Source organism: Artibeus jamaicensis, unplaced genomic scaffold (assembly GCF_021234435.1).
Source record: "Artibeus jamaicensis isolate MK-2021 breed Jamaican fruit bat unplaced genomic scaffold, CSHL_Jam_final contig_332, whole genome shotgun sequence".
Lineage (NCBI taxonomy): Eukaryota > Metazoa > Chordata > Mammalia > Chiroptera > Phyllostomidae > Artibeus > Artibeus jamaicensis.
The window spans coordinates 22,529,753-22,551,753 of NW_026521788.1; the positions used below are offsets into that span (position 1 = coordinate 22,529,753).

Genomic DNA, 22,001 nt, shown 5'->3' on the forward strand with positions numbered 1-22,001 from the left:
AGTCGCGGAGGCTGTTAGTAGCATCGCAGGCGACAGATGAGGAAACAGGCTGGCGGAGGGTTGACACCAGGTTTCACTGCTGGTTGGCGGCTCTCTCGCTTCTTAGCCCAGCATTCTTCTCTCCCTCACAGCGATTCTGCTGTTTTTATATCGTGCTCCGAGACTCTGCCCCCAGGGGACTGCTGGGCCTTGTTTGCATTCTGCTGCCCTGGTGGTTGGTGGTCTTCACTGGGGTTGGAGAGGTGAAGGAGGGGGCACCAGTGGAACGGAAACTCTGAGTCAGGAACCTAAATTGACCTTGGCAGTGGAATAGGAGAGCAACTGCAACGTGGGTGCTCATTTTCCTTTCCACGTTCGACCCCCAGGCCATGAGGAGAGCCATCTCCAGGAACACTGCCATGCTCGTCTGCTCCACCCCGCAGTTCCCTCACGGTGTAATAGACCCCGTCCCGGAAGTGGCCAAGGTATGTGCGGAAAATGGGCTCTGGTGCGGCGAAACTGAGGTTTTAAAACGGAATCTCATGATAACGGCACTTGGCGAACAGAGAGAAGCGATCTTGGGTTTAGATTTCAGTGCAGTAGTGGGGAACAGCTCTCATCAGCTCTGTGGTAAGCCCTGCTCTCTTTGGGGCCTCCGAAGGTTACTAGCTTCTGCTCCGGGGGAGGGACAACAGAAGGAAGAAGGCTTCGTGTAAACTGGGTATTCGGAAGTGGGACTCCCGCGTCAGTTCAGGTCAGGAAGTAAGCTGCCTGTGGCGCACGCCTGCCGGAGGGTGGTATTTGGTGCCCGCGTGGGCTCCATAGCACTGCCTCTCCCTCCCCGCCGGCAGTTAAAGCAGGACCTTTGTCCCCCTCCAGAGGCAGTCTGCATCAGAGTGGTACTCATTTCCTGCTGGATTTTGCAGTGAGTTTGAGGCCCTGCATATTTACATATAAAATAAATTCCACACTTCAGATGCATTTTTTTGAAGGCTAAATACATTCAAAGGGTGAGCTTTTTTATTAGGAATGTCAAAAATGGCCCTGTGGTGACAACCCACCTTTCCATACATGTGTTGAAAAGTTCTTGTTATAGAGCTATAAATGAAGTTTTCTTACCGGCCTTGTTTTTTGGAACTAGCTGGCTGTCAAATACAAAATACCTCTCCACGTAGACGCGTGTCTGGGGGGCTTCCTCATCATCTTTATGGAGAAAGCAGGATACCCACTGGAGCAGCCGTTTGATTTCCGGGTGAAAGGTGTCACCAGCATTTCAGCCGATACCCATAAGGTGAGCGGGGGAAGGGACCGATTGTTAATCAGAGTAGACAGTTGCTTATTTTGGCTGTTGTCAACAAAATGGTTACAGCATTAGCCTCCCCCCAAAATGTAAAATTAAATCTGGCTCTCTGCTTTCACCAGGACAGCTGTTCAGGTCTCCGGGTGTGGTGGTAGAGGTGACAAGCAAGAGAGGAGAGGAGCCTGTTATCTTTGTGTCCTAGGGCTGAATTTCTGTAACTGGGGCATTCAGTGCCATGGCCCTACTGAAGAGTTCCCTGAAGCCTCGAGATTATTTGGGTGGAGGGAGGGTGGAGGCGAGGCTGATTCTGGAATTCCAGAGAGGAGGTGTGTAAGCGCTGCAGCTCCCAGGCCACCGGGGCTCCTGCGGCCGAGGGACAGGAGCCTGCTGCTGGAAGAGTCCTTTGGAAAAAGGGGAGAATTTAAGGCGCTCAGGAATGTGTGGCTTCTCGTGTTAGAAATGCCCACGCCCGCCACCTCCCGTGGACCGAGACAAAATCTCGATTAGCTTATTTTAGAGCTGGATTAAGTAGCTCTCAGACCGAGTGCCAGTTCTTAAAAAGGAAGTGTGCTGCTATGCACGGAGGGTGGGAGGGGAGTCAGGTCGTGAGTTTAGTTGCTTGAGTGACTGGACTCTATCTTTTCCTGGCTTCCAGTGGAAATTTGTTGTCGCTTTCATCCTGACATACTGCCCTGGAATAATGTTTTAAATAAGGAAAGCCACATGTTGGCGAGAGAGGGGAAGCAAGCTGCTAGCAGGACAGGACACTCTTCCTTCTGGGCCTCAGATTTCTCATCCCTGAGAAAGAGAATTCCACCTCCATCCCTCCAGTCCCCATTCGCTCCTGACATTCTGAGTTGGAGTTTTTAGTGTGAGTGGGAAACACCACAGAGAATGCGAGAGAAATTTGCATGATCTCCGTGTTCCAGGACAAGGCTGCCGTTCAGAACTGTATTCACGTGTCCGCTTCTTCCCCCTCAGTATGGCTACGCCCCCAAAGGCTCTTCAGTCGTGTTATACAGCGAGAAGAAGTACAGGAGCTATCAGTTCTTCATTGATCCAGATTGGCAGGGTGGCATCTACGCTTCCCCAACCATGGCAGGCTCACGGCCTGGTGGTATTAGTGCAGCCTGCTGGGCCACCTTGATGTACTTCGGTGAGAGCGGCTATGTTGAAGCTACCAAACAGATCATCAAAACTACTCGCTTCCTCAAGTCAGAGTATGTGTGGAAGATTGGGATTCTGCCTTGTCTCTTGCTTTGTCTGTTTGTGGGCTCAAGGCATCCGCCTGGCCAAGTACCTGGAGCCCCAGCCCATTTGCTGTCTCCTGAGAGACCAGGGGTTGGGGCAGCAGCCCAGGACTGTGGTGCCAGTCTGGGAGGATGAGCTCCCGTGCTCTGCTGTGATTCAGAGTGTCAGATCAGGCTTTATCTATGGGCCATCTTGTTTCCAAGGATGTCTTAACGACTGGCACCTTTGACCACGTGCCTTTGACCACGTGCCAAGGGACAGTGTAAGGTTAAGGCAAGACAGTTGTTCTGAAATTTGAGCATGCATCCTGATCACCCGGAGGGCTTCTTAAAATGCAGATTGCTTGGCCCTGCTCCCAGAATTCTGATTCAGTAGGTCTGGAGTGGGATCTGAGGACTTGCATCTCTGGGAAGCTCCCAGTGGATACTGGCGCAGCTGGTGTAGGGGTCACACTGGGAGACTGGCTGGAGTAGGAGGAAGAACCGGAGCAGAAATGGGGAGGGAGGAGTGATGAACTTGGGGGCGAAGCGAAGGCTGCAACTGGGCTGCATATGTTGTCTGGCACGTCTGTTCCCATCTAACCTGCCTGGCTCGCTGCCTGTCACCGGGGTTGGGGGCTTTTTCAGAATCTTAAGGGGGAGTGAAAGCAGCCAGCGGGCATGTTTTATTTGAAAAAGGCCTGGTGTGCCCGTCTGTGGAGAACTACTGTACTAGTTCTTGCTCTAAGAATTACATATGTGACTTTCTAGAATTGGGGGATGGAGAGATTGCATTTCCAGAATTTTTAAAAAGTGTATCTTGAATGCCTCAGGTACCCCTGGGGGTGATAATATGATTTGGGAGTTGGGCAGATGGGCTAGGAGCCAGTGGGATCTAGATGGAGGTCAGGCCTTCAGATGTTTGTAATGATAGGAGTCATGCTCTCCATCCAGACACCTCATTTCACAAGACGAGACCCTGAAGTCCAGGAGGTTAGACTGTATTATAAAGTGACGTTGGAGAGAGATGATCACCAGAGGACTAGATGTGGCTGAACTCTCTTTTTGTTTCCCTTCTTGTTTAAGACTGGAAAATATCAAAGGCATCTTTGTTTACGGGAATCCTCAACTGTCAGTCATTGCTCTGGGCTCCCGTGATTTTGACATCTACCGACTGTTCAACCTGATGACTGCTAAGGGGTGGAGCTTGAACCAGCTGCAGTTCCCGTCCAGGTAAACTCGACAGAGCCTCTTTCCCTTCCTTCGCTCCATGACTTTTGAAGAGCTTGGGTAGCAAGATGACCGGAAGGACGGAGACTGGCTGCTGGAGCCCAGCCCTGTGGTGGCAACTGTGGCATCGGGATTGCTGTCTTGCTGGCTGCAGTTACGCAGTAACCAAAACAGTACTGTCATCTCTAAACTCAGCCGCCTCTTGGGCTCGGGGGTCAGTCATAAGGTCCCCTGCCCCCCACTCTCTCCCTGGGCTCTATACCCGTGGATCTGTCTTGTACACAGTCGTCATATCGCTTCTATAAACTCACCCGTTACCTCAGTTATATTTAGCTCCAAATCTGCACAGGGCCTCTGATCATTCAGGCCTGCCACTGTCTTCAGTATGCCTTCCCAGTCTGACCCTCCGCGACGCCTTTAAACCAGCGCTCCGCCTCATCAGAACAGGTCTCTTCAGTGTCCTCTGCATCCTGTCCCGGCTCAGCGTCCTAGCCAGTCACGTTCGGTTACTGCTTTTTCCTCATTGCAGTCCCTCTGTGCGCCAGTCTCCCCTCACTGGAGTTCAGGCTGCTGCTTTGCCTTGCCGTCCTTCAAGACCCCAGCCCAGGCCCAGGCCCTGTCCCCATCCCTGTCCCTGAGAGGGCTTATCGTCTCAGAGAGAGGCATCCCGTCGGTGGTCACATGGCTGACGGATTGACGGTGGACAGTTTCTGAGGGGAGTGGTGGGACCGAACCGCCCGCGGTATTCGTTCCGTCGGGGTGCTGCCTGGCTGTGCTGAGAGGCCCTCATGCCACCCGTGCTGGATGGCCCCCGACTCCCAGGGCTGCGAGCAGTGCGGGCGACTGCGCTTGTTGCACATAACGCAGAGGGGAGACCAGTAGATCCCTGCACTCGGGGCCGCTGTATTTCAGAGCATTCTTTCATCTTTCCAGGGCTCACCACTCTTCGTTTCTGTCTTCTGTAGCATTCACTTCTGCATCACGTTAGTGCACACTCAGAAGCGCGTGGCCATCCAGTTCCTGAAGGACATCCGCGAGTCTGTCACCCAGATCATGAAGAACCCGAAAGCAAAGACCACAGGAATGGTAGGGGCCTGGGGTCTTCTCCGTGGAAGTGGAGGCTTTCGGGGGGGAGGTGGAAAGAATCTGATGGCCTCTGCTCCGTGGTTGCCGCTGCCCCTTCCTACCAACCTGTTTCCTACTGAATTGCAGCAGACGATCTCTGCCTCATCCATCCCAGGGTTTTTAGTCTCAGAGGAGATGTACTGTATGTAAAGCACCTTGTAAATGTGAGAATGCCATGTAAAAAGCTGGTGGTGGTAGCGTCCATTTGAAAAGAAAAATTGGACACAGGAAAGGCAGTTTACCAATTTTCTCTCGAATTTTGTACTGAAAATTCCATGGGATAGGTCCTTTGGACAGAAAGGCAGACTGGCAAGGACCTGGGGAAATGTGACCATGCCCACTACCTTCTGCGAGACTGGAGATGGGGCCGGGGGTGCAGATGGGCTGGGGGGGCACGCTGAAGGCAAGGTCAGTGCAGAGAAAGACCCCAGCCAGTCCTGGGCCCTTCGTCACTAATAGCAGTTCTTTGACTGGATTTGTAGGGTGCGATCTATGGCATGGCCCAGACCGCCGTTGACAGGAACCAGGTGGCAGAACTGTCGTCGGTCTTCTTGGACAGCCTCTTCAGCACAGACACTGTACCTCAGGGCAGGCAGGTGAATGGTTCTCCAAAGCCCCGCTGAGTGGAGAGGGGCTCCGGCCTCCAGAGGGCTCCTGGGTGCGCAGCAGGCCACTGGCAGGTTCAGCATCTGGTCTCGCGCACAGAGCACAGCGAGACACACACGGGACAGCCTGGTGCTCGGGACCGCGTTCCTCCTCCGCTCGGCCTTCTATGGTTTTGAATGTGAAGACCTTGCAGGGTTCCGTTTCATAATTATTTTGCCATTGTTTTAAATGTTACACTAGGAATTGTTTTAACCATTTACTCTTCTAACCTCTCTAGCTTTCCGCCTCACTTAATCACGTGTGGCAGCTCGGACCTGACCTGATTTGATTTCCTAGGGGGAGGAGGTACAGTGTGTGAGATAGAAAAGGGTTCCTCCGGGATCTCAGGCAGATGGGCTGGTCAGCTCGGAGCGCTCACGGACAGAGGTCTCCCGGGTGGCTAGGTGCGCTCTAGGCGGGAGGCGCCTGCAGCCCTGTGCTCTGAGGAGGTTAGTCTTCTGTCCGAGAGTCACGTGTACTGTGGCCCGTTCTGTGTCTCCAGGACGCAGACCGACCGGTCGGTTTCGTCGCTCACGTTCTGCGGGATCGGCACGGCCAGTCTGCCGAGGCAGGGGCAGAGTGGTACGTTACCCTCCTCGGGGGGCAGTCCCCTTTGAGTTGTGGTTTCCACCGTCTTTGGGGACTCCTATTTGAAATGATGAACCTGCTGGTTTGCTCTTGAACTAGGAAGGGAGTGTAATTCCCAGAGAAGCCAGGACTTTCTGGCCTAGTGCTGCCTCTCTGCACTGGCAGTTTTCAGAGCACAGCCGAGCCCTCGCCTGGGCGACAAGTGACCGGAAACCAGACCCTTTTCTATACTTTCCTGAATGTCAGGGTGGGATGAGCACCCGCATTCAGAAACACGTCCCCCAAGTTGGTGGTGCCCCCCCTGCCCCGCTTTAAGCCATCATGTATGAGAACATGTTTGCCAGAAGGGACAGCTCAAAGCACTTCACAAGTTGCCTTGATTTCCCCTGCCTGGGTGGTGCAAGGAGGGCATGAGCGGGCCCCCAAGGCAAGGAAAAATTCCTGTCTCCATGAGTGTGCTCCCCAGCCTCTCTCCCCTGTATTCGGCTCCAGAAGGTACTATGGCAATTTAGCCTGAGGTACTGAGCACTCGGCCCTGGCGAGGCTGAGGTAAACATTTTGGAATAGGAAAACACGGTGGCAAGTGTCAGTTGGAGCCTAGGACCTGGGATTTCTTAAGACTAGTTGCTCAGGGTGGTGCAGGGACAGGACCGAACCCTGCGCCCACTTCTGCCTTCGGCCCCGCGTGGGGCCTGGATCTGGGCCGAGCCACTGTCCCACCCTCAGGACCACGTACTGTATGTGTGCCTTTTTCCTCGGCAGGGGGCAGTGGTGGGCTGTTCCTCACCCAGGCTCGGGGGCGGGGCGGGGGGGGGCAGCCTTGGAGACTTTCCTTTGGGTAGAGGATTCCTGGGGAGGAGTCAGGAGACACTCCTCGATTCCGTTACCCTTCTCAGGGACTCCAGAATGTTCCACTTCCTCAGGCTGCTGTCCCCTCACTTCTTCCCTGGGTGTGTTGGCCGGGAGCGCCTAGATGACGGTTTCCCCAAGCTCCTTACAATGTGTGTCTAAATCGTTCTTTAGCACTGTACTTCCTGCACAAAACTGTGACTGGCCACGCCATTGCAGGCTGCTATGTGTGTTTCCCCGTTCCCTCCATTGTGGGTTCCGAGGGTGGTTGGTGTACGTGTGTGTGTCCGAGGGAGAGGCTGAGGTCCTTCGGACACGGAAGTGATGTTCCCCCCAGTTACTGAACTGGCGGCACCTCCTGAGGGCTGTGCACGAATTGTCTCTTGGTGTCCAGTGCATTCCTTAACGCCGGAGGAAGTCCGGGACCCAGAACCAGCAGGCGCCGCTGTGGTTTGTCAGCTGCTAAAATGGAGAAGCGTGTGCCCTGTAGAGTGTCTGTTGCTCCCACGTCTCCCCAGGCCCTGCCCCTGTGCTGTGACAACTTTGCTGGGGAGGAGGGAGGGAGTAGAGCTGTTTTTCAAAGGGACCTACTGTCGCCACTTTATGTTTACGAGCCTTAGTTTGACTAAACATTTGTGGGCTTTCCATTCTCTGTGTCTGTGTGTAGTAATGCCCAGGTGGGCAGAGTGTCTTCGTTCTGCATTAGAAGTCAGTAGTGAGGAGTGTACTGCCACGTCACTTTTAATATGACCAGTTTTATACTTGGAAAATGGTACTTGCCTCCTTGAACCTTTTCTGTCTTTAACCTTTTCCTTTCCATCTCAATGCTCCCTTTGTACTTGCAGCAATAATCTCTTAAAAAGCGATTAAATAATTAAACGTCCCAGATCCTCATCGTTGTGGATGGTTGCATTCATTTGTTCGTTTGGGCACGCGTGGTCCCAGATGGGATGCTGGCAGCTCTGGAACCTCTGCTGGTGAGAGGTCGCCCCCTCGTGGTGACACGTCGTGTGGCCACTGACACTAGGGCCGACAGCCAGGAGTGGGTAGCAGCACTCCTGCTGGGTGGGTTCCCGGCGTTCCGTGGCTCCACCTGGAGTGGCGGCCACACCTGTGTGAAGGCCGTCTGGAACGCAGGTCTTCCGTTCCCTTACAGACTGAAAGGTAGGCAGGCCTTGAGACTTTGGCTAAGCTTCTAATTAGAAACTTAAAAGCCGCCAGGAGTAGAAATCTGCTCAGCTGATGCAGTAGAGCAAGGGAGGGAATACGGCCCCAGATGCCTCTCTGCTCGTCAGTCTCGGCACAGTTACCTCTGTCCACCGTGCTCCCTCAAGCGTCTCCGCCTCAAGAACCCGATTCTGGTCTTTGAGGCGCAACTCCAACAAAGCTCCAGATTCACCCTTGTTAATCACTTCCTGTTCTCTTAGCTCATTTCTTATCCTTGCATCCAGTGTTAATTCATTCTGCCTACTGACAGTTAACCATTTTCCTGCTTACTTCTTCTAGATGATGATGAACTCCTTGAAGGCAGGGTGCTTTAAATGTCTGTTGACTCCAATTTGGATTGACCTGTGGGGAAGAAGATTCTAGAGCCTGAGGCCAAGTGAAACAAGTTTTATTTGAGACATAAAAAGCACATGTGTTTTTATCACACAGGAGGGGGTTGGCATTAGGGTTCTGGTGTCTAAGATAAGATTTTGTCTATTTTAGACACAGCTTCTATCAGAGCTTCTTGGAAAATGAATTAGAAAGGGAGCAAGATATAGCTGGGAAAGAAATCATTATGTTGTTGGGAAGCTGTAAAGAGTGGGAAGACCTTGTTCAAATTAGTGTGCACTTCATAGAGCCCGGGGATGAAGAGCAGGGCATGGGGAGACCTGGTCTCAGTCCTGGTGTTGGCAGTGATGCTGCCTTTCTTTCCCCTGTGAGGACCCACCCCCGGTGGAGGCAGCAGGGCGGACTGGGCGATTTTAGCTATAGCAACATTTTGGGGCTCCCCTGTACCCCTCTCTGGATTTCCAATTCAGTCACCGCTTTCCCTGAAGAGCTCAAGAGGAAAGGCAGGGTCTAGGTCATGGACACCGCTACTTGCTCGATGAAGCTGGCCAGGTTGATGTCCCGTTCTGACAGGCCCGCACACTCATGGGTGCTCAGGGTGATGTGGACCTGGAACGAACCAGAGAGTGGGGACCAGCTGGCTCCACTGCCCCCGCCTGCGAGCAGCAGTGTCGCCAGCTGGTGGGCTCAGCCACCCCGAGGGCCCCAGATACGGGTGCGCTTCCTACTGCACTTCACACACACTGCAACTTTACCGACTGAAAGTGTGACCCTCCACCAGCAAGACTACAACTCCCTAAGATGATACAGCGTTTTTTGGCAATAATGTATTTTTAATTAAGGTACGTACATTGGGTGTTTTTAGACATTATGCTGTTGCACATTTAATGGGCTACGCAACATAGTGTAACTTTTACAAGTGTGCTTGATTGTGGCAGCCTCAAGTGGGACCCACAGTCTCCCCGGGGTGTCCCTGTGGCGCTGCAGCTGCTCCTGGGTGGGGGCTGCCTTACTCACTCGACACGTGTTCATAGCAACAGTGCAGAGCTGTCTTCTCACACCTCCACACACAGCGGGAACGCCAGCCATCCGTTAAAAATGAAATGCCCAAATATTAAGAGCTACCTAAAACCAAGGATGAGACCACAAACCAACTCCAGCTCCTAAAGGCGGTCCGTTTGCAGACCGTGCCTTCCAGCCTCCATGTTTTCAGAAAGAGCCTGGGAGAGCTCTTGGCACGCAGCAGGCGTTCCATGACTGTTTCGCTTCATTCAGCAGAAACTCTGATCTATTGGCCATGCATGGCTATTCTTAGTTCACTTTTATTACTTCACTCTTCCATACGGACGGGAAGATTCAAGCCATGTAGCGCTGCTAACAATGAATATGCCTGATCCCCGAGGCCTTTCCTTCCTTGGGTTTTGCCTTCTGGATGTCTCCTCAGTATCTACTGGAACCACAAGTTACCTCGCAGTGTTTTAATTTGCATTTCCTTAATTTGTCATGAGACGATATTTTCTGGGGGTGTTGATGTTGATTCTAGGAGGGAGATGAATGGAGCAGGAGGAATGGACAGAGAGCCTGAGGGTGAGGAGGGCCCAAGAAGGGGCCTTCGGAGGGAGGTGGGGTTCTCAGAACTTGGGCGGGGTCTGGACCACAGGCACACGGCACTCACCTTGTTGTACACGTTAAACCACTCGGGGTGGTGGTCCAGTTTCTCAGCCTGCAGGGCTACTCTCGTCATGAAGCCAAAAGCCTGTTTAGTGAAGGGAGACCCAGGTCAGTGTTTGGAGACTGCTGGGCACCTTTTTACGGCCAGTGTGAGGCCTCGGTGCGGCAGGTGGAGAAGCTTCCTATGAGGAGAACCCTCTAGCTTTCACCATTCCTGAGGCATCTGGTTGGGGCTGGAGTTCACGCTGGTCTCTCTGAGCAGTGGGAGGAGAGCCTTGTACTTAGATGGTACAAGTACATCTTAGATGCCACCAAGGTGGCAACACCAGAGAGGTGTTTGGTCTTGGCCAGTCTCTAAGACGTCCTCAGATGGCCATCTGTTTCCTCCTCTACCTCTCTCCTCTAAGGATCGATTCTCAAAATTCCAGGTGTGGAGAGCCCAAGCTCCACGCCTGTCCTCTCCAGGCCCCAAGGTGACACTTCCCAAGTAAGCTGCGCAGGACTGTAAGGGAGAACAAGTGAGACCCCGCTGGCCCTTCTCAGAAAACTGCCCGCCCTGGTGCCGTACCCTGTTGAAGTCTTTGAAGTGGAACTGCTTGAAGATGGCATCTCGGCCTTCCAGCTCGTTCCAGCCCACAGCCCGCAGGTTTGGCAGCAGCTGGTCCCTCTCCTCGGCGCTCAGCCTGTGCGCTTTGCCAGCCTAGGAGGGGAGACAGACAGAGGCCCCAGGCCTGTGGGGGAGCCGAGCCAGCCTGCGATGGCTGCTCTGGATACAGGTGACACAGTCACAGGGCAGCTGGTCTGAAGCAATGGACTGGGACCTGTTGACGGTGGCACCCTGCCCTGGGGGTGGGGCCCTGGCTCCTTCACTGATAGGTTCTTCGATTTTACATTCCATTCAAAAAGACAGGAAATGACGAGGTGTCAAGCAAATCACCTTGAACTAAGAAATGACCCCCCCAAAAAACAATTAGGTCTCTTACAATACTGAGGGAGTAAAAGCAAAACCTAGCTCAGATGTGCGTGTATTTCGACACCACCTTTCAGAACAGCACCCGAGTGTCGAACCCTCCTCTCTTCTAACTACGGACTTAGGCTGCCTGCCTCCACACTTCTGCTGCTACTCACTGTCCAGTGTATCAGAGGAAACGCCTAGAAACACGGAGTGACCACCGCATCTGCCCTAGTCGGAGAGAGCATGGCATCGTTCTCAGAGGGGTCTGTGCCTCAACGTCCTGGAGGTGGCGAGGGACCCAGCACTGGAAACACGTTTCGGGTGCCTCGGCCACACTGCAGCTGACAAGCGCCGGCACCACACCCCAGCGGGTCCTCCGTGATGCTCCCATGCGGCCCTGGTTCCCAGCTGCCAGGCCAAGGGGTCTCGGCTTGGCCTTCTGACAACCTGCTTTGCTGTTAGCCTGGGAAGCCCGAGCCACAGAGCTTGGTTAAGAGTCCAAGTAACTTGGCTAAAGGCAGTTGGCAAACCTAGTGCCTCATCCGTGTATTTTCCCATTGTGCAAAGTGCCCTCCGGGCAGCCCAAATGGGCACAGTCTGTTCTTGGGAACATCCAGATCTAAGAGCTTAAGGGGTCCCACAATTAAGTTTTTGAAACAGAACTACCCAAAGACAGAAGCTGTAAAGTGCTAAATTAAAGATGAACCAAAAAGGTCTGGGCAGGTTAACAGCCCGGAAGCAGCCCACAGCCCGGAAGCCACAGACTGAGTTGGCAGCGCTGGTCCAAGCCCCAGTTCTGCCCTTCCCCAGCCAGGTGGTCCTGTGGCACTCATCTCCCTGGGCTTGAGGGTTAAAAAGGGACAACTTCCACTTCATACCAGCAAGAGGAGCCAATGGGACATGATGGTAAACTCCATGGTTGTGAACATAGTGTCATCTGCATTTTTAAAAAGATTTTATTTATCTTTAGAGGGGAAGGGAAGGAGACAGGGAGAGAAATATGAATGTATGGTTGCCTCTCGTGCATCCCCTGCTGGGAACTGGCCTGCAACCCAGGCATGTGCCCTGACTAGGAATCAAACTGAAACTGTCCGGTTCGCAGGCCCGCACTCAATCCACTGAGCTACACCAGCCAGGCCTGTCTTTGCATTTTTAAACTTCCTGGGGCGTGCAGGCTTAGGATGTGCTGTGCAGGCTGGAGGAGACTGGGAAAGCGCTCTGGCAAGTCCATCTTTTTCTCCCTCCTGAGAACATGGGCTCTCTCTGGACCACCTGACTTGGTCCATCCCCTCCAGCCCAACCCCATCCCTCCTCCAGAGCTGGCCTTTTCTCAGTGGCTGATAAGCCGGTTCCAGTATCCAGGCAACCAGAGACCAGATGTCACCCCAGGCATCAGAGCTCACTGTTTAGTTCCTTGGCTCTGAAATGAGTGGATGGGTACTACTGAGCTCCTGGGAGGTCCCCCTTTCTGTTAGAGTCTTCTGGAATCCCCCAGGTTTCGTAGCCCAAAGCTGAACTGGCAAGCCCTCCTAAGATCTGGGAACACTGAGGCAGAAGGGACGGTGTTTACTTAGTAAATCCCAAGTCAGGCCCGGCTGGCCTCTGCCTCTGGGGGAGTGTGCCCAGGGGTTACTGATTACCCAACTTTCTGCATCTTGGGGGTCTCAGTGCACCTCACAGTAGCCACCATACTCACCACCTCCCCTCCCTCTAAGCCACAGCCTTCAAAACACCCTCCCACGTGTCACCATGGCTTGCACTGCTCCTAATACTTTGGGGCCAGAAATGGGCTGTTTAGTGAAGCTTCCTGGATCTAGACGCTTTTTTCCTGGCTGTCCCCATGACTCCCCTTCACCTCTCTAGCTTACAGAGTGAGCAGGGAGGCCCTCGGGGCAGTGGGGGGGGGGGGACGGGACACGGAGCTCAGCCTGGAGGACAGTTGATTCTGAACAATCCTGTCTCCAGGGCTGGGCAGGCCTCAAACCAGGCACCAGGGGCTGGCTCCCAGGCCAGGGACAGCAGGATAGCCCTGGGTGCACAGAAGAAGGGCAGTAAACAGGCACACAGAGGATGTCCCCTCACACTCATAGGCATGTCTCCATCCCCACCTCCCATACAGAACCTTGCCATGGAGGGGGATGACAACTGTGGGCTCACTATGCTGTCCCTCGCCACCCAGTCCCACCGCCCGCCCCCTCCCTTTACCCAGGGAGGCCACTAAGCCCCGCCCAAAGTACAGTGGTGCTAAGGGAGGCAGGCCTGGCTGTTACCTGGACCTACCACCGCCCCCTCCTGGCCTTCGCTTTCCCAGGAGCTGCACCTTGGCGGGAAGCATGGCGGAGACCCCGCCTCTCCCAACCAAGCTTTTGCTACTTGCGAAGGGCTTGGGAGAACCCTCCCTTCCCCCCCCCACTCCTACCCCACCCTCTCCCGCCCTGCCCCCGTAGGCGGCTTGGATTGGGGGTGGGGAGGGCGTAAGGCCCCTTTCCTTTCCTCGGACCCTACTGCACGCCAGTTTCCTAATGGGGCTGCCCAAATGCGATCCCCCCCTCACCATATCGGCGCACGGCTCGGAAGCAGGCCAGCAGCAGGTGGCGGCGGACAGGGCGAGCGCTACGCAGGGCGCACCGGATGGCCGTTGGGCGGAGCCTTGCTGGGGCCGCCCGGGGGCGGGGAGTACAGCCGGGGAGGGGCCGCTACCCGTAATCATTAACTCCGGCCGGCTCCGGCAGGTGCTCTGGGCCTTGTTCCCTTCCAGCATTCTCCTTGATTCCCTTGTCCCTGGAGCTCAGGGGTTATGTATCGGCCTCCAACGCAGACCTCTGCGTTCAAATCCTGCTCTGTGACTTAACTAGCTGTGTGACCCTGGGCGGGAGATTCTTTCTTTCTAAAAACGCTTTATTTAGATATTGATCTACGACAAATTGCACATATTTAAAGTGTACAATTTGATGCGTTTTGACATATGTATGCTTCAGTGCACCCCATCATCTCGATCAAGATCATGAATGTATCCACCATCCCTACATGTTTCCTCTTCCCTCCTCATTGATCTGTTTCCCCTCGCTGTAGACCAGACCGCATTTTCTAGAATTCTATGTAAATGGAAAGCATACAGTATTACTCTTGTCTGGTTTCTTTCACTCAGCATAGTTACTTTTTTAAAAAAGACTGTATTTATTTATTTTCAGAGAAAGGGGAAGGGAGGGTTTAAGAGAGGGAGAGAAACATGGATAGTTGCCTCTCTCAAGCCTGCAACCCAGGTGCGTGCCCTGACCCAGCCCATAGGGGGACCTCTTGGTTCGCAGGAGGAGGCCCAATCCACAGCTACACCAGTCAGGGAAGCATAAATACTTTTTGAGGTTCACCCACGTAGTTGCACATATAGTTTCCAATAGGACAAAAAGCCACTCCCTCAGGCCTTCTTTCCCAGAACCGGCTGGACCCCATAAAGCATGACTGACCCTAATTGTTTTCTGAGCCTTTATCCTCAGGACCAGAACATTACTGGAAGCGCTCTGAAGGTGCAGAGTCTCTGGGACTTATGAAACAGCACATCCCAGACCACAGTGATGGACAGGAGCAGACCCTGCACCCAAAGATAACGCTGAAACACTCTGCAGCCTAACTCAAACACCCTGCTCTACAACTGCCCCATTACCCTCCAGAAGCTCACAGCCCTGACCCCTCAGGGCTGGGGCTGGTGCATTTCTCTGCACCTAGGCCTTTCCTTTCCTTGGGAGAAAGTAAAAGGAAAAAAAAAAGACTTTGCTTTCTGCACTTCTCTTTGTGAATTCTTTCACCACTTGGTCACCGACCACCATAACAGTTTTTTCCTTTTATGGCGAAGTAAAATTTATTCGATAGTATCACATTGTCTTGAGTATGTTGCAATTTGGTCATCCATCTGCTTGTCCATGAGCATTTGGGTTTTTCCAGTTTTTGAGCCGCTATGTACTTCTGATTACAAGCCTTTGCGTGGGTAGATGCTTTCATCTTTCTTGGGTAAATACCTAGGAGTAGAACATCTAGGCCACATGGTAGGTGTATGTTTGTAGCTTCTTAGGAACTGCCAAGGAGGTCATGCCATCGTACATCCCACCAGAGGCGTGTGAGCAGTCCAGATCCCTGGCGCTACGCGGTATGGTCTCTTTAACTCTGGCCCTTCCCCCTGGTGTGTAGTGGCGTCTCACTGTGGTTTTAACTTCAGGTACCTTAATGACTGATGATGCGTAACATGTCTTTATGTGCTTATTTGCCATTGGTAAGTCTTTGGTAAATTGCCCATTCAAACTTTCCTGTCATTATTTTTTCAAATTGAGTGTTTGCTGTCTTATTGGGTTTGGAGAGTTCTTTATTTTGGATACAAGCACTTTAGCAGATATATGATTTGCGAATATTTTCTTTGCACTCTCACTACCTGTCAAAGAGCGAATGTTCTTAATTTTGATGCATTTCAACCTGTCCAATGTTTCTTTTTCTGGATTGATATTTTGGTGTTGTAACTAAGGAATCTTTGCCTGATCCAAGGTCACAAAGCCTTTCTCTGATGTTTTCTTCTTATGTCTTCTTCTATATTTTATAGTTTTTGGTTTCACTTTTAGGTGTGATCCATTTTTAGTTAATTTTTATATGCTTTTGTTACAGAACAGAGGTCCGAATATTTGGACCACTCAAGGATGCCAAAAACTGTTACAAAAAACAGGGCCCTCTCCCAAGGACGGTATACTAATATCCACTGGGCTCGTCTGTCTGCCGCCAGAGGAAAGACATCTCTCAATACCTGAGATTTGTGAAAAGGAAAGGAAAGGTTTATTTAAAGCTATACGCAGGCTTAAAGTAGTGACCCAATGTCCCCATTAAAATATCAAAGTCCTTTAGGATAACCACAGATGCCCACAGTGCTTCCTTCTCCCCCTGCCTTAATTCGGGGTACCGTATCTCAGGAAAAGAAGCACACAGCCGTGTTTCAGGTCGCTGGCACCGTCAGCTGTGTCACTGTCCAAGCAGGATCTCTAATTACTCCAAAGCCACGTGGCACCTTGTCATGGTCTACCGGCAAGAGTTCTTTCACCCTTCTTCCAGGCAAAGTCTCTCCTGCTTCCCAGGCCACGCGGCCCAAGGGAGCATCCCAAAGCCGCGTGGAGCTCTTCTACCAGAGATGCAGGGGTCTGCACTCTGGCTAAAACTGCATGGTTCTTCTCTCCTTCACATGGCTGCAGGGGTCCTCACTCTGCCAAAACTGCCTGGCTCTCCCCTTCTCTTGGGCAAGAGAAGGTCTGCACTTCGCCAAAACCACATGACTCTCTCTCCAATGGCTGCCATGTCTGTGTTTAAATCCCCACGCCAGTCCTCCTTTGCAGCCCCATTTCTGACTCCTACAGTTGGTTACACCTGCCAGGACTCCCGTATCCTCCCAGCTTTATGGGGCTGCCATAGTGGGTCTGGGCAGGTGTGGCCCCATGGCGTGGAGCCAATCAACGCCAACCTCTCACACAGGTGCTGTAACAGGGGGGTGTTGCCTCCTAATTATATCCTGGGTGGAAGTCACTCCCTTCTCCCTGGCTCAAGGCATGGCCACAGCTATTTAACATATCTATGAAACCAGTTAAAGGTTACAGATATGTTCAATGACCATTCTAGAGGTTAGCTGCGAAACCGTTGCTATGCAAAACAGCTGTTAATGGCCCTGCTCCATTTGTCCCTCCCCCCAACTGACACCTGGGGGAGGGGGAGGGGGACACCTTATATGTCTTTCTAATATTTCCTGGACACCTTGAGTTCTGGACCCCATTCCAAATCCCTTTATTTGGCACCCCCACCTCTTGACTGCACCCTGTTACACTTTGAGTTATGGATTCAAATTAACTTTATACATACGATATTCAGTTGCTCCCTCCTCCACTGAATTGCCTTTGTACATTTGTCTTAAGCAAACCAATGGACTGTATATGTGTGAATTTATTTGCAGGTTCTCTATTCTGTCCATCCATCTGTTGGTCCATCTGGACGCCAACAGCACTCTGCCGTGATGACTGGGGCTTTCTAAGGCGGGACGCCAGGCAATGCACGTCCTGTAACATTAAAGCCATTTTTCTATTAAACTGTATCCCTGCACTCCACTTTCATTCCTCTCCTCCCAATCCTGACCTTTCAATGTGTTAATATGTATTTTTGTTTGTACATAAATGCTCTTGTAAAAAAATGAAGCCTGTTGTTGTTTCAGCTGTATGTATTTTTTATCTTTTGTAAATGACCCTGTCGTGCCATATCTCATTCCAGAAGAGCTAGTGGACGGAAGAGAGTAGTGCACAATTAACATTCACCCACGTTGCTGTGTGTGTACGCGCTTAAGCTGCAGCTTCTGACCGCTCCTCAGCATTCTGTGGAGAGAGTGCACCATGAACGTCCTCCCGTGGACGGACACTCCACGGGCTGCTTCCAAGTCCCTGCCACTGCCACCTCCACCTCCCCAAGCAGATGAAGATGAGCAGGGACACACACACACACACACACACACACACACACACACAGCACAACAACAAAACGATGCTGCCGGGAGCACCTCTCAACGCGACAGCTCCCTTCTGTACATGTGTCTCCGACGAGCCCAGCAGCTCCCTCCTGGCCTGTGCCCAGGAACAGCCCCAGGTGCTGCCCCGCCAGCCGCCACCTGCAGTGCGCAGGTTCCTGTTCCCCTGCCTTCCTCACGCGGGCGTAATCACACTCGGCATTGCCTAGCTTTTCAATTTATGCCAAGTGAATAGGTATAAAATGATAGCTCACTGTTTTCCTTTGCAGTTTTCCGATTACTAATGATGCTGAGCACCTCTTCATATGTTTCTTAGCATTTAGGACTTAATATTTATAAATCGCTTTTTCATATTCTTTGCAAAATGTTTAGAATTTACAGTGCTTTTTTTGATTTGCAGGAGTTTATATCTATGCATTAACTGCTTGTTAGTTTTCAATATTGCATGTATCTCCTCCCATTCAACCATCTGAATGGCTAAATACTAACTTCTTCCATGTGGTTCTTTGTTGACAGAAATCTTATATTTTGGTGTAATAATATGTATCTTCTTTCCTCTGTAATTTAGTGCTTTTAAAGGTTTATTTGATAAGTCCACTCCCAGACCTGCCATGAAAGTATTCTTTCTTTTCCTCTGTTGACTTCATAGTTAGATGCATGTAGGACCTAATGTGAGCGGCCCCTTCAGCGCGCAGCCTTTGGCAGGGTGCTAGCTCGCTCCCGGAGACGGCCCTCGGGTGAGTCTGGACTCCTGGCGCCCACCCCATGGCTTCTGCTGCTCCTCGGCCAGCCCAGGGGATGGGGTATCTTAGAAAACAGTGCCCAGCAGAGAGGCCCCTCAACGCATGGAACAGTGAGAAATAGTGGCGCATTTTTACTTTAAGCCACCACGTTTTGCGGGAGTTTGTTACGCAGCAATAGATATTAGGACAAATAAATTCCTGAGCAAAAGCTGGTACCTGGGAGTGGAGCGTTCAGAACAACCTCAAACGTACTGTGAGTTTGGGAAGGGTGTTGGGCGTGAGGGGGAAGGCAGATTTAAAACGCAGGGAGGGCCGTTCCACTGCCGCCCATGACGTAGAAGGCTGCAGGGTGTCGCTCCCACACTAACAGTGAGAAAAGCCTGGATTTACTATAAACTCATCACTTTTCTTCAGCTTGCGAAGATACGGAGGTTACAGGGCAACCAAGTAGCTTGGCTTCGAAGAGAGGCAGGCCCTCCTAGGGGACAGAGAACGCGCGGACTGGCTCCCCGGGGCGCAGGGCGGGACACAGCCTCTCTGCGCGTCTGTAAGAAGCCAGCTGTCAGCAATTTGCTGGAGGCCAGGTGTGCGCTGGCGTGTCCGTGCGGACACACTAACAGCTTTTAGTTAAAGGGCCTCCCCGGGTGCGCGGGACAAAGAGCTGGGGTGGGGACGGGCGACAGGGGAGTGAGACTCCCTGGCCCCCGTAGGGGCAGGAGGGGCTGATAGCGGCTGCCCCGAAAAGTGCCCCACCCTCTCCTCCTCTCCAGACCCCCGTCTAAATGGCGCAAAAGCCTTAAGCCACGAGGCGAGAGCCAACACTTCCAGGGCCCAAGTAAAAACTCCCTGAGACTTCAGGTTCTGTTTCCAGTAGAAAAAGAAGTCCCTCTGCCGGGGGGAGGGGCAGAAACCAGTTCTAGGTCGGGGATCCTGTACCAATACGGTTACAGGCCGACCACCCCCGGGGAGGAGCGGGGAAGACCCGCCACAGCTAGAAGGCAGTCCGGTCCCGGCTGTGGAAGCCGCAGCGGGGGCGGGGCGGGGCGGGGAGCGGTTGGACGGGAACGCGGGACCTGCTCAGGGCCCGGGACCACGGAGAGCCCGCCTCTTTCACCACCTCGAATTTTGCGCTCAGCTGCAGCAAGAGCAGTCTAGCTACCCAAGGAGAAGGGCAAGAGAGTGGAAGGACTAGAAAAAAATGCCACGGGCAGTACCAGGTGCTGATGAGGGTGTGGGGTCACCGGAACTCGATGTTGCAGGAGGAAAAACAAATTGGTTCAGGTCCTTTGGAAAAATAACCTGGGAATTTCTAATGAAGTTAAACATTCACTTATCTTATGAGTCAGCGATCCCATTCCAAGAGAATATGCAAAAACCTGTGTGCAAATGTGGGTGACAGCTGTATTTGGAAATAATCCAGATGTCCATCAATAGACGAATGAGTGAACTCAGGTGGTCCATTCGGACACCGGAGCACTCTTGAGCAATGAAAAGGAACAAACTTCTGACCTACACACCAACAAGGATGCGTCTCAAAGCCTTTTGCTGATAGAAGCCACACTCAAAAGCGTAAAGAAATTTTTTTAAATGAAATTGTGTGCTTACAAATGTTACACAATCTGATGACTGGAAGAATTTCCCAGGGTGGGTGCTGGCTGTGGACGCCTCCGGCCTTATTTCTCCTCCATCACCCACGTGCTTCCCTGCCGGGGGCCGAGCAACAAATTTGTACACTCACAGCTTCCCGTGCTGCCCCTCCAGTTCCCAACGCCGGGTGAGGCGGCGCAGCAGGAGGTGGGAGTGTTTCTGGAAGGCATTTCTCTGACCAGAATGGCGAGTAGTAACTAATCTGGACACGGACGTGACTGAGAGGCCCGTTTGTTGACCCCTCTACATCCAAACTAATACACCCGTGCCTCCGTTTGCCCAGAGTCTGCTCCCCAGACACGCCCAGAAAGGTACTGCAGCACAACCCACATGGGGGGTGCCAGAGGGCGAGGCAGAGTGAGGAAGGAGAAGAGCCTTCCCCTTCCGCCTGCCAGGGAGCCTTCGGGGCGGGCGGACCCACCCCATTCCCGACCATTCTTTATGTCGTCTCCTCCCTCAGTTCTACCTTTCCTTTCCTTCCGTTGATTCTGAAGGATGAAAAGGTCACCTCTGAGTCCGCCGTGCTGCCTGGCACTCTGCCCTGTACTTGATACCCTTTCAGCAAATGTTTCCCAAATTCTTGTTTGAGTGAGGCTTTTTTTGATAGCCGAGATGGCTTCTGAGCAACAATAAACTGTATTCTCGAAGTACTGTCATCAGACAATGACGCCCCTGAGACGCCGACATTCATGTAATACTTTTGTGTTGCTAGATCCTAAGCTGAGGATCTAAAAAGTAAAACAAAACAAAACAGCTACCTTTAAAAAAATTATCGAAAGAACACATGCTCATAATAACGATAATAAAAACGACAACAAAAAGAGCAGGGACCAAATGCTTGGGCAGTTAGGGCGAAAGCCACAGATCCGCACCCTGCTCTGCACCCACCCAAAGTCGCCACCCAGCGCAACCATGGGAATGGGGCGGGGGTGGGGGGTGGCAGCTGCTGGTAAGTCTGGCTCCCCCACTTGCCTAATTGTGGGACCTTGAGCAGCTACTTCATCTTTTGGAGCCTCACTTTTCTCACCTGTAAAGTGGGGATAACAATGGTTACCTCGTAATGATTAGGTGAGACGTTCCATGCCCAGTGTCTGGCATTGCCACCTGTGTCCTCTCCAGACCATGCCGAAGGTCGCCTGCATGCAGTTTCGCGTCCCACAGAGGCCTCCCTGTGCCTGAGGACTGTCTGCCCCCAGAACAGGCTCTGTTCCAGAGGACCTGCCAGTGAGAGGGAGTTCACGCCCACACTCAGCCGGCGTGGCCCGGGCTCAGTGGCGAACACCGCCTCCCTGCCCCTTGTGGGGCAGTTCTGGAATGTTCTGCCTGATGTCTCAGGGGTCCAGTGGGATCAGCTGCATGTCCTCAGCCACAGCTGCTCATGGCCACACGTTCTCGGCTTTCCCCCTCCCCCATGACCCGCCTGCGGTCTTCTTTTATTCTTAATTCAAGACGGTCTTTTTCTTGTTGATTTGTAGGATACAGCCCTTCATTTAGTTTATATGTTGTAAATATTTTCTTCAAATCTCATTTGCTTTTTAGCTCAGTGACATGGAGAAATGTTTAATTTTTAGATGATCAAATCTGCCTGCCTCGTCCTTTTTGGTTTCTGGACTTCATGCCCTGCTTAGAAAGGACTTTCTCACCCCAGGATGAACCAGTATTGGTCTCTCTTGCCTTCTAATCTTTGACGGTTGCTGAGAAGTGTCCAAAGTATTAATCTCTCTGGAATTTACTTTTGGGCATCAATTCGACATAACAACAATGACACTTATTATTTTATATTCCAAGCGGAGGCACGGTCACCCCATATTACTTTTTTATTACCTCGACTTACATCTTTCCCCCACTGATGTGAGTGCTCTTTCTTTATTATGCCGAGTTCCCATAATCCTCGTGGCTTGGCTTCTGAATCCTTTGTTCTGTCGCTTTGATCTGTCAGCTCCACCCTGTT

The 22,001-nt window shown here is 52.3% G+C and overlaps 2 protein-coding genes across 4 annotated transcripts in view; one reads left to right on the forward strand and one right to left on the reverse strand.

The window, feature by feature from the left end:
• SGPL1 (sphingosine-1-phosphate lyase 1) overlaps positions 1–7,839 on the forward strand; it is a 53,619-nt gene extending 45,780 nt beyond the window's left edge. For all 3 annotated transcript variants that reach the window (XM_053663858.1, XM_053663857.1, XM_037130682.2), the window contains 6 exons: positions 366–464; positions 1,121–1,270; positions 2,261–2,499; positions 3,595–3,741; positions 4,704–4,824; positions 5,346–7,839. In XM_053663858.1, coding sequence (XP_053519833.1) covers positions 366–464; positions 1,121–1,270; positions 2,261–2,499; positions 3,595–3,741; positions 4,704–4,824; positions 5,346–5,486 — 897 coding nt within the window. In that variant the 3' untranslated portion in view covers positions 5,487–7,839. The remainder of the gene's footprint in view (positions 1–365; positions 465–1,120; positions 1,271–2,260; positions 2,500–3,594; positions 3,742–4,703; positions 4,825–5,345) is intronic.
• Positions 7,840–8,544: 705 nt separating this feature from the next.
• Positions 8,545–13,803, reverse strand: PCBD1 (pterin-4 alpha-carbinolamine dehydratase 1). The gene is made up of 4 exons (XM_037130687.2): positions 13,683–13,803; positions 10,742–10,873; positions 10,178–10,258; positions 8,545–9,111 (listed from the first exon to the last, which is right to left on the reverse strand). Exons 1-4 carry the CDS (start codon positions 13,683–13,685, stop codon positions 9,013–9,015), a joined length of 315 nt encoding a protein of 104 aa, XP_036986582.1. The 5' UTR covers positions 13,686–13,803; the 3' UTR covers positions 8,545–9,012.
• Positions 13,804–22,001: the final 8,198 nt, after the last annotated feature.

Bases quoted from the DNA above. Each gene is read 5' to 3' on its own strand.
- PCBD1 (XM_037130687.2), bottom strand. The intron at 10,259-10,741 runs GTACGGCACCAG...TTCACTAAACAG, and splicing joins ACTTCAAAGACTTCAACAGG to GCTTTTGGCTTCATGACGAG. The intron at 9,112-10,177 runs GTGAGTGCCGTG...GGTTCGTTCCAG, and splicing joins GGTTTAACGTGTACAACAAG to GTCCACATCACCCTGAGCAC.